The sequence below is a fragment of the Rhodnius prolixus genome, unplaced genomic scaffold (genome assembly GCF_049639745.1).
Source record: "Rhodnius prolixus isolate KJV_2025 unplaced genomic scaffold, Rpr scaffold_30, whole genome shotgun sequence".
Taxonomy (NCBI): domain Eukaryota; kingdom Metazoa; phylum Arthropoda; class Insecta; order Hemiptera; family Reduviidae; genus Rhodnius; species Rhodnius prolixus.
In genome coordinates this window covers 733526-751079 of record NW_027411638.1, presented here as the reverse complement: position 1 = coordinate 751079, position 17554 = coordinate 733526, and the positions used below count along the sequence as shown (strand labels likewise).

The 17554-nt window shown below is 32.7% G+C and overlaps 1 protein-coding gene across 1 annotated transcript; it reads right to left on the bottom strand.

The window, feature by feature from the left end:
* Window positions 1-471: 471 nt before the first annotated feature.
* LOC141462308 (very long chain fatty acid elongase 4-like) lies at window positions 472-16137 on the bottom strand. The gene is made up of 6 exons (XM_074144050.1): window positions 16004-16137; window positions 8374-8561; window positions 5935-6015; window positions 4379-4678; window positions 3007-3156; window positions 472-2045 (listed from the first exon to the last, which is right to left on the bottom strand). The coding sequence occupies exons 1-6, from the start codon at window positions 16071-16073 to the stop codon at window positions 1962-1964; spliced, it is 873 nt and encodes a 290-aa protein (XP_074000151.1). The 5' UTR covers window positions 16074-16137; the 3' UTR covers window positions 472-1961.
* Window positions 16138-17554: the final 1417 nt, after the last annotated feature.

Genomic DNA, 17554 nt, shown 5'->3' with positions numbered 1-17554 from the left:
GACTCTCTTACAAACTCTACACCGCAAGGTTGATGAGGGGGGAATAAGTAAGTGTATATTATAAGGGATAATAAATAAATTAACAGTTACAAATAAATAATTACTTTAATACTGAATTATACATTTTGTTTTTTATAATTCCCCTTAGCTTATTCTTTTCTTTCTATTCTTAAATATTTTAATTGTACAAATTTTTCTGCAATCCACTCTTTGTGCCCTGCAAAGCCCCTTAAGGTTAAAAGACAGAAATAAATTAACCTAAACTTGTTTAAGCTAAAAGCAACATTGGAATTACATTTAAGGAAATAATAATTAACTTTTATATTGAGAAAAATTTATAATTAAAGGATTCTAACTCATTACAATTGTACAAATCACAAAAAAAAACTGGTTCATTAAGTAACAAAAAATGTAATTCACTTTTTGTTTGACTTAACTTGGCGATCAATGGTACTGTCTTTATGTTTGGGATTTCTATTATCTTAATAATAGTAATTTGACTCATAATAATAGTAATAATCAAATTAGATTTGCGGTTTTTTATTTTACGTGTAGTTTCCAATAATTCGAGATGTTGCTAACGGTTGTAGTATAGGTAAAACACGATTTTTTAAAATAAAATTTCTGAAACTTTTATTCCGTAATATTAATTTTTATTTCATCTAACACTGTCGTTGTGTGACACACTGCATGTCAGGAATATAACAGAGCTGTAAAAATATCTTGATCTTGGAAGATTATTTCCAGTTTAAAAACATTTGAGACTACTTCAGACACTTCCATCTGTAAAGTAAAGTAATCGCCAATTTATTCTGGCGGAGTGTAAATTCAACTACTAAACTAGTGTCGTGGATGAGAGCGGAATCATATAATTTTTACAATTAACTATTTTTGTCTGATAAATAAAAATTAGCCAAAAGCGGGAATCGAACTGAGAATTTTCCTATTGTCAGCATTCATGACCACAAGTTTCATCTTCTGCCTGTTTTTAGTCCTAAAGATGCACAGTCTTTGATCTATTACGAACTTGGAAAGAGTAGACTCATTTATTAAAGGACCATCTAATTGAAAAAAAGCAAACCTTCCTCAGGAATGTTCAGGTCAACAATGAACACTAGGCGTTGATTTTGTGAATATTTGTCCAATGTTAACATTTAATAAATACAAATATCAATGAATATCTTTCTATTCAGACTTGTAAATCAACTGAATTTGACAATTATTACACTAAAAGCAATAAGCATAAATAATTTTTTTTTCATCATTCTTCGAGAACCATGGTTATTTTAGACCAGAAACTGGTTTATTATCTAAATCTGGGTTGATCAGATAATAATGACGGATTTTTAATTTCTCTTACTGTACTGCATGTACGCAAGAACAAGTGCAGCTGAGAATCTTTTTGGTTTCAGTAAAATATCTGAAAAATTCCAGAAAGCTGTAACTTATTCTATCATTTTGTTATTATTGTTGCTTCTGTTAAGGCTTCAACTGAAATTTATCAATAAGATTTAACACTTTACTGAATACATTTTTCAGTTTTTTGCGATGTTTTGGAAAATGATATCAATGATTTTATATAAATATTGAATTTTATTTACCCATCCTAAAAATAAATACCTATATCTTTTATTTAAAACATTTTTCTAGAAAAAGTTGACACATTTATCTGTCTATAAACAAAAATAAATTCTATTTTGAGGAATCTTTAGAAAAAAACCGATGACTTAAAACCTATTTTTCAGAACAATACTCGATTCTAATTTGAAAAATATTTCAAAATTTGAATATGTATATTTTAAACCAACATTACTGATTCTGATCAACCCAATTAATTGGTTTAAGTTCTTGTTTCCTTGCTCATATGCTCTCTCTTAGTTTTTGCCGGAATCATACATTTCCACAGGTACTGCAATAGTTCTTTAAGTTTGTCCAGTATTTAATTGTTATTGAATTAATTTTTATTCCCACTTCATGGATGATGTGGAAGGTGCAGAACAGTTTATTTTTATTCCATAATCTCCATAACCAACTGCTCTCTTCCCCTAAAAATGAAGAACAAACAAAATTTTACTACAATATTTAAATGATTCTTTATAAGATAATTGTAACTTATATGATTATGAAAAACATAAGAGAAATGTTTCGCGTAGTAATTCTACACAAACATAAAAATAAAAGAAGTAACAGAAAGGTAATCTTATTGTTCGCCTTTCCGACCATAAAAGGGTCCTTTAATAGTTATCCGTTGTTTCCATAATGCAAGACGAAGCTAATCGCCAATCATTGGCAGTAGATAAAATTAGTGAGGCAGGGATTGGTGCAGGGATATGAAGCGTGGCTTTGTAAGTGGGAGATCCCCAATTCGAATTCCGCTTGAAGCTATTTTTTATTTGTCACAAAAAATGTTAACAGCATGTATGCACTTCCGCCACTGCCCGCGACACCTAATTAGTAGTTTGACGTTAAGCCCAGCCAAAAAAAAAAAAAAAAAAAAAAAAATAGGTGATTACTATAAAAGTTGCAGTGAAATGCAACTTTTGTGAAAGTCTAAGGCAGCAATCATCTTTATTACTGTGGAGAATTCTAGCCAATGATCTTGTAGAGAAACTTAATAAATCTGCTACATACTAGAATTCGCTGATGAATTGATGATAGTAGTCTTGGTCGTTTTGCGGATACTTTTTTGGGGGGATCACACCGTGAGTCCAAGTCTAGGATGAGTGATTTCTCCATTGATCCACATTAAACTAAGGACATCCCCTTTACAAGGCGGTGTTAGAAACAACCTAACCATGGGAAAACCAGATTCCCATTTGCCATTGAGGCTCATTATCTAGAAGTCATTTACAACTTCTAGTACGTATAAGTAAGAGAAAATGAAAACTGTTCAGTAAAGTTACTGAGGGTATTTAATGAGTTCTCTAATATTTTCTAATTGAAGCAGACTTAAATTTACTGTAGAATCTTAATAATGAGTATTCTAACAGTATTCTTCATTCTTACTTTTTCAATGTAGGCTTTAGCGTAGAAATTGCCAAAAAGTACGATGAAAGATATCATGTAAAGAACGAGCGCGTATTGCATCCATAGTGGGAAGTCACAGCCAGATCTGATTCCGTTGATTCCCAGTAGAAGAGCAGTGGTGAACTGAATCTGTAAGTCGTAATGGTGACTTGAAACAATTTACAATAAATAACCAAAATTTATTATTAACAGACACACAATTTTCACTAACGGCAATTGATAAACTAGGTAAATATGGTGTTCAAAGTTTAAAGAAAATTGCGGGAGTTATTTTTGAGAAAATCGTGAAAAACAAAAACATCCATTCTGCCAATTTGCAATTCTGGTTGGTGGATTTTAGCAGAAACCTGAAAATTGAAATGACATTTTAATGCGATATCATAACTTGATGCGTTCAAATGGAATATCAAATTCAAGCCTCCAGCGAGTTTTCAATTTTGAGATATTCTATTTTAAACAAAAATAAACGCACACACAATGGAGAGAATAATGAGAAACCATGTACCTTTCTTAGTACATGTATTTCAGAAATGTGACCAGATCAAAATATTTCTCCCTAGTAGAATAGAATAGAAATATTCTTAACGGAATAGGAATATTTATTAATGCCCTGGGAATAGATTATTATTATGGCAAATTGAAATACATAAATATAAAAGAAACTCAGGTCGTGCTGCACACTACAAAACTAAAATGAATCAGAAATAGATTAGAAAAAATATTAAATCTAAAAATAAGTGAAGGCAATTAAAAAAATGAACAAATCAAAAGAAAAGTGCTTTAAAATAATGAAATAAACTAACTTCTCTTGCAAGGAAAATAAAAAAATTATAGTCTGTTTTTAATGGGGGAGATTATTGAACATTTATTGATTGATCATGGTTGGGAATTCCATAATTTATTGCGAAATATGGGAATTACGAGTCAAGTAAAGTCAGTGCCAGTCTGTCGTATTTTAACAATAAACTAGTGAGAGAATGAGTTGGTAAGGTGACAAGGAGGGTCGGAATTGAGATGTGGGAAGTTCAGTATGCCTAAGAAATATTTTATTCCATTTTCACCGTTTAACCAATGGAGAGAGTTCAAGTGAATACATTATAAAAATATGTCTTTCTTCAGGTGAAAAATAAAACGTATCGATGAATTTAAAGCTCATTGAGGTCATTGTATATTGAGTATTTTTTTGAGTATCGGCAGCAAACACTGTAAGCGGCAATTTAATATAATGTGTAATTTTTAACCTAGATGTGGATTAAGACTATCTGGAAGCACTTAAAGGAAATGTATCTTACCAACAAGTGAAACAAGTAAAACGCTCCTCTAAATAGACAAATAGAATTAAACTGTTTACCAATTGTAGGATAGTCAGGTATTTCTTCCACCAGAGATATCTTGCAATATTAGGGCCAAGGGCGGCCATTGCGTAATAGGTGTACATGAGTACATGTATGAAGGAGTTGACCATGGCTGGAAAGAAGGTCGACCCACTGGGCACCCATTTCACGCCAATCCACCACAGCGAGAACATGGTCGAATGGTGGTAGACATGGAGAAAGGTCAGCTGGTCTTCCTTCTTGCGCAGTATGAAGAAGAACGTGTCGCAGAACTCCAGCAACTTAGAGAAATAGTACCACCATATTGCGTTCACCACCTGCCATGTACATACAAACACTGGTTAAGTTTACTAGTTAGTTGAATTGTTTCGAAAATAAACTTATTTAGAAAAGATTGACATTGTTCTGTTAAAGTTATACAGTTTATGTCCCTGATAAATGTGAACTCTGGCGCCTGTTTCGACTCTTCTTTTAAAAACTGGAAATATTTCTAAGCGAACCAAATAAGTACTTTAAGGAGTTTATTAAAAAATAATATCCAATTTGAACTTTCTATTGAGCTATTCTAACTTGAAATCTCACAAATGCAATACTTCTTTTACAAGCAATTACGGAAATTGAACGAGGAATGTAAGGGAAAAATAAAAAAGTATGCGTTAAACCAACCCACATTCGACTTTCTCTTCCCATAGTTATATATACTCCATCATTCTTATTCGGAGCGATTTTTTTTTAAATACTTATTGCCAGTATTATATAGATGATACTATACTAAAACGGAAGTAGTTCTTCAGAAGATATCTTAAAGAAATAACTTCCTCAGAATCTATCCTTTAAAAACATATTTAAACGGAGATATCAATAAATAAAAATTACAAAAAAAAGAAGATTCAAATTCGACTTCTGCTTATCTGAATTTTACTCTATTTTCAAAGAATTTTTTTTTATATAAATCATTAAGTTCTGTTATATGTATCAACAAACCAAAACTGGCTATTAAGGAAAGATTACATTAAAGTCTATGTGAATAAGTGGTTCATTGAATTTCAAGATACCTACTGTTGTTCGTGGAAAATGGAAAAAACCGTTCAGGAAATTATTACTTCTAGCCATATAGTTATCTTCATTTTTTAAAATCGAACTTTTTGTAAAACATTTATTTCTCAATAATATTAAGTGGCTGATAGATTCATATAATACATAAAAATGGCACACGCCTAACATTATCCTAATAGTCACAAAATAATTTTTTATGGGAAAAACGGTTGATATAAATTAGCTCTTTATGTAAAAATGGAAGTACAGAAATGATTAATGAAATATGAAGTGAATTGCAGAGAAATTTTCGAGTAAATTTAAAGTATAAAATCCAGTGGTTTAAGTGGTAGAACCATTTGGCTGATTTTGACTAAGAACTTAATTGAAGGGCCTACAGTGCATGTAAAGGAATATCAATATTGTGTCCTCAAGCCTCAAAATGTATATTGTCAGAGAACGCTTTAAAAAAACACTTGCTCTTATTAGCAATGAGTGAATGTAAATATAAATAGAACAAATCGAAGAGTATACTTACTCTCCATTCTTCTTTGTTGTCCAAGTTCGTTATAGGCTGACAGACGTAGCTATACTTTAACCTGGTAGATGCGGACAGCAACTGTGGACAGAAATCAGCATACTTAAGTTTGCAATACCTATGAATTTATGTAGGCAAGCATTTACAAAATACTGACGGCGTACATAGAGGAAAACAGCATTAATTAGATTTCCATTAATGAATTTTCATATTTAAATTTTTTTATCAGAGTATCACACTGTTATTAAATCATTCTGAAGGATGTAAATTTTAAATTTTGTATGAGAGCCCACACATTTTCTGTTTTAATTGTTCACTTCCTAAAGATTATATTAAGTCCCGGAATCAGTTATGGTAAACTCTCCATAATCATTTATTTCTTTTAATCAAAAAAAACTTTATACGAATAATTCTTTTTTTTTTTTTTTTTTTTTAATTTATTTATTTTCACAACTGCAGAATAATTCTGCATCAAGTGAAGCTGATACAACATGATACATAGAATACATACATGAATACATGAGGGGAGAATTCACCCATTGGTGAAACTCCCAAAGTGGTACAGTTCACTACTGTACATTGGCTCTTACTTCATTTAGAAGATCGCGTGGCCACCTGCGCTTCAACCGCCTGGGAGGATTTCCTGGTAGAGTGGTAAGTTGAGCTACTAGAGGATTAGGATGTGAGGTGATTGATGTGTGGAATTTAAAGTATCGGGATCTTACAGCTTCAGAAACATAGGGAACAAGGAAATCTCGGTGCAAGGTATGATTGGAAACAAAGTAAGGAGCATTAGCGATTCTACGGAGAGTTTTTGACTGGAAGGATTGGATTCTGTAGATATTGGAAGCTTTGGCTGAGCCCCAAAGTTCCATTCCGTAAGTCCAGGCAGGTTTTAGTATCATAGTATAGATAAGTCGTTTATTCTGTAGAGAGAGTTTAGATCGCTTGTCAAGAAGTCTAGAGAGAAGTTTGTATCGTCTGTTCAGTTCTTTCCGTTTGAGTCTAGTATGTGGATTCCAGGTTAGGCGTTTGTCCATGAAGAGTCCTAGATACTTAACACAATCTGTTGTGGGAAGAGGAGTGAGGTTTAGGTAAACGGGTGGAAGGATAGTTCGCCTTAGGGAGAATGTAATGTAATTACATTTATTTTCATTAATTTTAATTCTCCATTTCTTTAGCCAAGGCTCAAGAGATTCTATATGGGATTGGAGGAAGCGGTAGGCAAGGACCGGGTCTTTATGAGGAGAGAGGATGGCCGTATCATCGGCATAAGTAAAAAGGAAGGTACGAGGATTGGTAGGAATATCAGCAGTGTATATGGTGTAGAGTACAGGCCCAAGGACACTTCCCTGGGGAACACCTGCTCGAACTGGGTAACAAGGAGAGTAGGAATTTCCACAGACGACACTAAATAAGCGTCCAGTAAGGTAAGATTGAAGGATGAGAAAATATGTAGTTGGTAGGATGCTCTTGAGTTTGGCAAGCAATCCCCGGTGCCAGACGCGATCGAAAGCTTGAGCAACGTCGAGAAAAACTCCCGGACAATACTGTCCATTCTCAAGAGAGGTTGAGATTACATCCACAACACGATGACATTGTTGGACTGTAGAGTGATGAGCGCGGAAACCAAATTGATGGGACGGAAGTATTTCCTGTGATTCTAGGAGAGGATAAATTCGTTTTAGGAGCAGTTTCTCAAGGAGTTTTCCTAAGATTGGAAGAAGGCTTATAGGACGATAGGACGAAACGCTGTTTACTGGCTTTTTAGGTTTAGGAATCATTATTATTTTGGAGAATTTCCATTGAGTCGGGAAAAATGTGGTTCTAAGTACTGAATTGTATAGGTAGGTAAGGAAAACGATAGCACGTTTTGGCATTTGCCGGAGGACTTGGGCGGTGATAAGATCGTGACCAGGGGATTTTTTCCTAGGAAGATTCTGGATAGCATACTTAACATCAGAAGGAGAGAAAGCTTTGGGAGGAAGTTCGAGAGGTAACGGTCTATTAAGTTCATCTACAATTTTGCTGGTATGTTCGGAGTCGAATATGTTAGTGTGGGGTGTAAAAGTGGTATGTAAGTGTTGAGAGAATAGATCAGCTTTGTCGCGGTCAGTCTTGGTCCAAGAACCATCCTCACGTCTAATTGGAGGTGAAGTGAACTTATACTTAAGTAAGCGTCGTGTAGTGTTCCATAGTGAGTTGTCTGTAGTGTTTAACGCTGCAGTGAATTTTTCGTGCTGCTCATTTTTGTACTTACTCAACTCCTTCTTAACAAGACGTGCTAGGCGATTAAATTTACGTTTGTAAGAAGGTAGTCGTGTGTTTTGCCATAACGATCGTATCCGTCTTTTATAAGTAATAAGGATTCGTAGAATAATTCTTTAAAACTTAATTTTTAAATTACTATTTAATTTTCTGACACATAGGATTACTGACTTCAAGAGCTATGTAGAGATTGAGGGCAGCCATTGCGAGATTGTAGGGCACCAGGCACCAGGTTAGCTTGTAGGGCGGTCGGTGCTTCATCAGCCGAGGTCCTACCACCACTACGCTCAGGTAGAGGACCGTGTAAAGCAGTGTCGGAAGCGGCGAGTCTACCAACGGCCATCCTTGGGTGCGTCTGTCTGCACACATACAAAATAATTGAGAGAACAGATAAATAATATCTTACAAAACACTCATGCTTAAAAATTTTCACTAATTACAATTAAGGATTGAGGAATCGGTCAAATAAAAACAACAACTCGTCTTTTTGCTAACTTTTCGACAAATATATTGCCTTCTTCGGGGCGTGGCTATGCGGGTTGGTTGAGTTACAGAAAACTGTTTCAGTTCATTATTATATTCACACATTATAACCTAACTAATCTATATAAAAGTCTATCTAAAAGCTGATGTAAAAGCAAGGAAATAGAGGATGGTATTGATTTGAGAATAAAGTGTTAAAAATTTAAAGATTTAAATCGGGTTAAAAACTGTTTGTAAGGAAAACTTCATCACTGTTTGACACTCAGTGAGTAATATGCAAAGAAATAAGGAAAAGAAAAAAAGAGGGATAACTTGTACTTGAATTATTCAGGAAAATTTATTTTAGGCGAGCTCAGCGGAAAACTTAAAAGTTTTGTTTTACTCCTATTGAAGTCCGATTTTAATAAATAGTACGGGTCTTACCCTTAAATACATCCCTCAAAAGTACGAGATAGTAATAAACTTGAGGCGAAATTTATTACTACAATATGATATAGTAATAAATTAAACGACAATATTACAAATTGTCTCGGCAAGCAGGACAACTCGTAAAGTAGGTTCTCTCCACTCTAACCCACTTTTCCCAAAGTAACTTCCGTCGAGTCATGCAGTAATTTGGCTCCTAGCAAGACACATATGTAGGTGGCTTGTGTGACGGCTATACTATATCGTAAAAAGGCAATTAAATGATTTATAAGTAGTTTAACTGTTGGGAGTTTAATGAGAAGAGAGGTTTATGGAAATAAATTAGTATATTTCAACAAAATAATGGGATATAAAAGAGAACTTACTTTCTCTTAAAATCAATAATTATCTACCATATTTCCTAGTTCCTTGAAATTTTAACGAATTTGTTTTGGAGAAAAAAACCTAAATTTTTAAAAAGTATTAATTTTTGGACCACAAATTTCTTTTCACGAACAATTGATTACGTATACGACTTTCTTCTATCGCAAATCACTTAACATTTTTCAAAACTTTGAAATTTTATTAAATGTTGATTTCAACATTCAGGTTCAAAATGTTTAAAATAAAATTAGTAGATCAATATGTATTGCCTAGGTGTGCACAGTTAAAAAAAAAGAAGGAGATTAACGACAAAATCTTTCAATTTAACAACGAGGACTATTTCGACTGTAGGGTTTTATCCAAAACCTAAATAGCAGGGTCTCTAAATATCTAATATATCGGGTCAAGATGGTAACAGACCTAGGCCACTCTGCAAAAACCACTCGTTTAGTCACTGGGAACTTAAAAAATAACGTATTTTCAATAGAAAATCTCCATGAATGCAACATACAAACTATAGTGGTTCCATAGGTATTTTATTATAAGCTATTTTCATGAAAGAATTAAAAATATTAGACTGTAAGGAAAGTTTAGTGGGTTTTGACACATGTACTTTTCAAAGCGTTTTTCTGAATAAAATATATATTTGAACCGTGTGGTTATGTAAAAAGTAGACTATCTTAGAGTAAATTTTTTGTTTTTTGAGAATCCTCTATTGCTTTTTCTACTTAAACTTTCATTTTCAAATACGATCATTTAGGGATCGAATAGTGATTTGAGATGAAATACGGAACCTGTACGAAAATAGGAAACGTTCTGTTTAGTGGTTTGACAAAGTTGAGCTATTAATGTTTGAGAAAAACACTTCTGTAAGGCCAAAAACCATGGTTAGGTACGGTGGTGAGCGGCTGGTATCCAGTTGTATATATTTGAAAACCACTGAAACCTTCAATGAAGGGAGGACGAAACGTACAGGAAATTAAGCCAACAACAACTGGCATTGGTCAACAGAAATGGTCCGATATTAAGGCATAACAAGAACCGCCTACAAATTTCACAAATCATACCCTACGTAAGAGTCAAAGTTCAAAGTTCTGCCTCACTCACCATACCCTTCGAACCATTAAACAACAAATTATTTCTTTTTTAAGCATCTGAATGACTTTCTTGACGGTCAAATATTCACCTCTGAGAACCAGGAAAAAACAGCACTCGTCGAATTCCTTCAATACTGAAGAACCAACTTTTTACAGTGATGGCATAAATCAACTTGTTTCTTGTTCGCAAAGATGTGCTGAAGCTAATGGTGGTTATTTTAGAGGATCGTTATCACTAAGTAGATATTAGGGATGCCTGGAAATATAGATATAGTCTAATATTGGAATTTAATTAATAATCAATTGAATGAATAATTTTAAAAGGAAATTTTAAATTCTAAAGTTAGAATAATTTTTATTTTGTAGAAAACTTTCGTTTATTTAGTTTATTATTTATCTGTGACTAATATGTTTCCATGACAAAGATGTTATGTTACAAAGGCACACTTTCTGCTGATGGTCTGCGACCAAACCTTTATACATTTTTATAAGTATATTTGTAGTCACTGGAGTAATTATTGTAATAATTAAGGTATTACCTATCTATCTATCAACCTTTCTAATAGTTATTATTTCTATGAATTTAAAAATTTACTCTTAGAAACAAGGAAAACTTATTTTTGATCTATGTACAGAACGCCATACATTCACGAAAAATAAACCACAGTTACTTACAAGGGCAATTTATGACAGTCCCCTAGGCCCATATCATTTAGTTGGTTAAGGAACCTAGGTTATCCTATTAGTTCAGTCAAATTCAGTATTTGTTGAAAACTGGTCAATATTAATATCGAAATTGAGATATTTGACGGGGATCCTTTGGGGATCTAAAATCTAGAGATATTCCTGAACTTTGCACGTACTCACCTCAACATTCAGTATAAAGAAAAATTAAATTTACTGTTCTGATTTACAAGTTTGAAGAAATTTCGTTTGAATTTTCTAAATTAAGAAGGCATAAAGACCAAGTTATGCTATTGGTTTCACTATGTTTGCTTATTTTTATGGTAAAAATATCGAAATATTAATTCCTTAATATTTTTGTTACTGTTTCATTTAAAAAAGTGTAGGAATCTTTCTTTTGAGAGAAATTGAAGAAGCCAGGGCCAGTGCGAAGTAGGGTGTCCATCGGGGCAGGCTTTTAAGTCCGTGAACCCACTTTCCTTTATTCCTGGCCTTTTTTTAATTTTTCAAGTCAACATTAAGTAAATAAATTGGGGCGATCAGTTACACTCACTCTTTGACTGTAATTTTCACGATCATAACTTACAAATTTCCTTCAAACTTTATATTTTGACTAGATCATAGTTGAAATCATTATTGTGTAAGTTTACAATAATAAAGCGATCCTAGCGAGAGAAGATGAGAACGTGAACTCTATGGGTGAAGAGGAGATTAAAAGGGAATTGCCACCTTAAACATACTTCTAATGGCCCACGTTCATGCGATAGACGTAGAAGCTCACTGGTTAACTGAGTTGTGGGCCTTGACCCGATCCAGACTGATTGCCCCGTCCTTACGCCTTTCTATAGGGCACGGATGGGCTCAGAAAACAACTCCAAAGAGTGTTCTGCATTGGGTGGGACCCAGTATAAAGTTTGACAGGAAGATAGGAAACGGTCTCTTATATCTTGTTTGATTTGCGGTTCAATCGCTAGTTTGTGGGATATACAGCCTTTAGCATGACTGTATCAAAGCTTAATTTTGCTGCAAAGTGCCCATTAAATTGGAGCAATTCAAGTTGAAGCTAGGTTTCAACCCCAAGCGCATCCCAAGCGTCAATAGTTTTATAATGCGTATTGAAGAGGCAAGAAGAGTAATATAGAACAAAATGAGTCAGACTCAGAATCCAACGATGAAAAGGAATATAGTATATGTGGAAGATGCTACACAGCTTCTAGGGCGTCAAAAATGGAAATGGGTTCTAAGGGAAAAATGTCTGCCATTAACAGATAATTAATCGACCTGTACTTCAATAAAAGCGACAATAAAAAAGGTCCCGAACGGGATTCTAAAATGTACCAGCGTACTAATTTATTGCTTTGTACAAACTGCCTCTTTATTCTAACTCCAATCGTTTCTCTGTTGCACATTATAGATAGAAATATATTTGAGAAGCTATCCCATTATCTCGTAACTCGAATAAAAAGTTTTGGTTTTTGGATGATTTCACAAAAACGGCTGAATGAGTTTCTTTAAATTTTATAACCACACAAAGAAGACATCACCATTGGCTTAAAACATTTTAACAGGAAAAGTTATTTTAGAAGAATTTTTATAAAGTAAAGTTGGAACGACATGTTTCTCGCAGATTTGTTCAGTTTGGTTATAATGAATTTAGACAGTAGTGAATTCAACTAAAATTTGAGTAAAGTAAACCATTTTTGAAGAAACCGTAAGCAAGTAGTTTAAAGATGACATTATGGAAAAGTCGCGTAAGTACAAACCAGATTGTTTTTCGTCTTTAGAGGACCTCAAAGCACTTCTTTTTTAAAAATATAATTTAAGGAGCGTCTACATCTGAGGTTATTGGCGCCCGGAGCGTTTTTAGTGCAATGCCGGCCTCCGGACAGTATTCTCTCGTTACAGATAACACTGTCCATCAACGGAAAAGTGAGCTGTAATAAACTCCTAAGAAGAGAAAATCTAAGGGCCAGCAGAACCCGGGATTCCCGCGTGAGAATCCAACACGCTAACCGCATAGCTAATCAAAGCATTTATTTCAGAAAATCTAAGACTATCGCAATAATTCCTCTTACGAGGTGTAAGAGAAAGTAAGCAATGGTGCCAAGTGTGACAATGTGACACATAGAAATTCGCAAGCTTTCCCTAGCCTAATTCTCATCAAACGTGGCCATAATTGTACAACAATTTGTTATGAGACTTTGGGTAATTACTTAGACATGATTTGTTTATTAAATTAAACTTAAAAATGATGTAAATCATTCACACGATTTTCTCTTACTGCAATACATTATAATTCCATATAATTTTAGATATTTAAACATTCAAATTTTTATCCAGCTTCAAGGACATATCCGAATTGCCACATTATGGGTTTAAGTTCAGTAGTAAAATAAATTTGGTTTAAGACACTCGCACCACTTGTTCACCACAATTCTCACAGCAGTAAATTACACATTTTCTTCAGATTTATGCAAAATCACAACAGAAACCACATAGAGAAGAAAGATTATTGCCGATTTCAGTCATTATTAGTTTATTTTTTTACCAAGCTTTCGACAGAGGGACTAAATCATCCTCAGTGCTTATACTTATTAATAAACATAATTTGTTTTACATTGTTAACATTAAAGATTGATTTGTCTTCTTTCCTGACGGTTTAGATACTGCAGCTACATGTTTCATTATAATGTACTGAAATCGCAGTTGAGAAAGAATTCGACACCACCCTTACCTAGAAAAATGTTTTAAATAAAACTGTGTCCTCACGTAAATTATTAATTCGCCAAATTAAAAGAGTTTAGCTCAATTTATTTTGAGAAAAGTTATAAATTGATGATTTTAATTGAATTTTTGAACCAATTTTCTTCTCAAATTGATTGAGAAATGAACAGATTCTCAAGTTTACTGGTCTTTAAAGTATTTCTTTTACTAAAAGTATTTCAAAGGGAAGTAAAATTTACACTTTTTTTTAGTTTTATTTTATTTTTTTGTCAAGCTTTCTCTTGCCTTTCAGATGAATCCATCAGATACCCCAAAAAGATAAACGAAATTACAGTTGAAATTTTTACTGTAGAATATTATTATTATTATTATTTCTAGTTTTGTCACGCCTAATCAATGAATGTATGGAGGGTACAGATATTATTATTACCGGCAGATCAAGGAAGATACTGCATAAAAAAGGTATATTGCTACTGAATCAAGATAATTAAGTAAACTATGATAGATTATTAACAAATTATTTATTTTTAATGGGACAAATAGGTCAATGGCTGGTTAGTTTTAAACCACAAATCTAATTCAATTAGTGTGTAAAAATTAAAAATTATCTATAAGAAAACCTTTGAAAATGATTTCCAGAATTTGAAAATGATCAGTAGGAAAGTTATGCAATTCGGATACCAAAAAAAGATTTAGTGTTTGACAAATTTCTTTTAAGAAAAATATAAAATGGAAAAGACACAACATTTGTTATTTAACAATTATGTTTTTTTTTTAAAAAAAAAAAAAAAAAATATTGTATTCATTATTCGGGCAGTCACAAATACTTTGTGTTTTTGAAAATGTGGTTAGATCCGCAGTGCTGGACTTTTTTTAAACATAAATTAAGGTTAAATTTACTTGCCAAAATTCGTGAAACAGAAACCAATCGTTCACTAAAATCTTCGTATCAACTGAAATTATTCAACCTCGAGATTTAATATCACATTTTATTCTGAGTAATATAAAATTGTTGAAACCGGAATAGATATTGGTGTATGAAAAAGTTTAACATCACCTCATCCTCAGAACCCTCTTGAAACGAATTTTTTTAAAAAAAATAAATAATCTGCGCAGAGTAAATACGGTGTAAAAAGAAAATTATCGCGTTCGTCTTCAGAAGGGAACAAAATACAAAAAATTGTATAAAAATCGTATCAGGAAAGTGGAATTTTTGGATTACTTATTTTGACCAAAATAAGCTATACTCCAAAATGGACAATTAAATGTAAATATCACATTTGAAAATTCAGCGATTCTCAGACCAATTTCTAAAAACCATTTTCTCGGACACAAGGAAACTGAAAATAAGTATTTCTGCTGAAAGCTTGAAATCAAAAACCTGCACAATTGAATTACTAACTATAATAACGAAGTTCAAAGTGGGTAAAAATTCTTAGATTAAGAAAGACTTCCGGTCTAGAGATGTTTGGTTAAAATTCGTAACTTTAACCATTAATTTGAGTCTTATAATTATTATGCAAGTAACTAAAGAGCAAAATACTTTAAATAGTACTTCAGACTATAGCCTAATATTACTTCTCCCTAAAAAGACCACCCTATAACGAATTTTACTGAAAACAAATTACTTAAACATAGTTTTTCAATTTATAAAGAAAATCGTAGAAAACATTTTCAGGAATATTTTTACAAACGGGAAATTGCAATCAGCTTTCAAGAAAACTGCACTAAAAAAAAAGAAACGATTAATGCAAGAAAATCTTCTTCATGTGAAATTGTTACAATTTTCCAGAAATTTGCTTTACAATAAAAACGATAGACCTATATATGGGTAATATGTGGATAAAAGTTAAAAGAGAAAATATTTGGAGTTATTTTTAAAAAAAAAAAACATTAAAAAAAGAAGATAAAACTGAAGAATTGATAATTTTGACCAAAAACATTATTGACGGCTCTCACTAGTAGCACACAAGGTATATAATCTATTTGAATTTAGCGCGCTAAATTAGAAAAATCCAGTTTACCTGCCAACGACAGTGTCCAGAGATAGTAATCATAGCCCGTAGCGAGCACTTCTTGAACCGTGTGCAGCATACCTGAGATGACGGATGACAGGAACAGATGTGGCTGATTTCTGGTCCAACCAGCAAAGAGCTCTAACTTCTTGTCCCCACTACAGCATCTTCCAATCTTCTTCTCTGACACACTTACCTTATTACCTGTACTACACTCTTCTCTTAATATTGTCTATGAATACCCTAAATATTACAGTAATATCTAGCCAATACGTTTCCTAAATTTGGCAATTATATTCCTGGCTTGAATACTTTCTCTCAGCACATTAAGTGCAAGTATTGCGAATCATTGAATATTATAGGTAATGGATTACTAAAGCATACTAAATCCCCGCTAAAAATAAAGAAAACAACTTAGTGCCTGCTTACTTAACATATTAGCCGGAAAAATTAAGAATACACCAATCATAACTCATAACTTCCCAATATGAGAATTTTCAGAGAAACTCCAAAAATAACACTTACAAGAAGTCAGAGACTACAAAATAAACAAATAAATTGGTTCACATTGGATTTAAATCAATAAATCTATTTAACTATGAAACGTCTCTCAATGAACATAATCGCTAAAACCAGTAAGATAACATTTTTCTTACAATAATAACACTGAAAGTTTTTCAGAAATAAGTACTCGAAATATCCTTTACTGTGACATAGTATAGCTCAACCTTGAATATTAATAACTAGCATTTAGATTAACAAGTTCCAAACCTTCTAAATAAATAGCAATGTTTTAGCGATGATAAATAAAGAGTAACAAAAAAATGGTTCAAAATTCAAACCTTTATATTTCTTTTTCTAATGATTAGAATTCACTGATATCATTACCCAATTATAGAGAAAAGTTAGCTCTATAACTGGTATAAATCGCAAAGTTTTAGTGATTGTAGTTAAAGAGATTTAGAAGGATAAACATTGGTGGTTTTCAATTAGCTTAAAAATTCAAACCTTTATATCTCTGTTTCTATTGATCAAAATTCAATGATTACTTTACCCAATTATAGTGTAAAGTTTGCTCTATAACTGGTATAAATCGCAATGTTTTAGTTATAATAGGTAGTGAGATATAGAAAGGTGAGTTTTAGTGGTTTTCAATTGGGTTCAAAACTCAAACATTTACATCTCTTTTCCTATTGATCAGAATTCAATGATTTCTTTACCCAATTGTAGAGAAAAGACAGCTCTATGACTGGCATAAATCACAATGTTTTAGTGATTGTAGGTAAAGAGATATAGAAGGTTAAACTTTGGTGCGTTTTAATTAGCTTCAAATTTCAAACCTTTACATCTCTTTTTCCATTGACCAGAATTCACTGATTTCTTTACCAAATTGAAGAGAAAAGTTAGCTCTATAACTGGTATAAATCGCAATGTTTTAGTGATTGTAGTTGAAGAGATTTAGAAGGATAAACTTTGGTGGCTTTCAATTAGCTTAAAAATTCAAACCTTTATATCTCTGTTTCTATTGATCAGAATTCAATCATTACTTTACCCAATTGT

What these genes read in the sequence shown, in the direction of transcription:
- LOC141462308 (XM_074144050.1), bottom strand. Translation starts at nt 16,073, where the DNA reads ATGCTGCACACGGTTCAAGAAGTGCTCGCTACGGGCTATGATTACTAT. An exon ending in ACAACAAAGAAGAATGGAGA is followed by an intron (nt 4,679 to 5,934) that starts GTAAGTATACTC and finishes TGTACATGGCAG; the next exon opens with GTGGTGAACGCAATATGGTG. An exon ending in ACCTGACTATCCTACAATTG is followed by an intron (nt 3,157 to 4,378) that starts GTAAACAGTTTA and finishes TACGACTTACAG; the next exon opens with ATTCAGTTCACCACTGCTCT.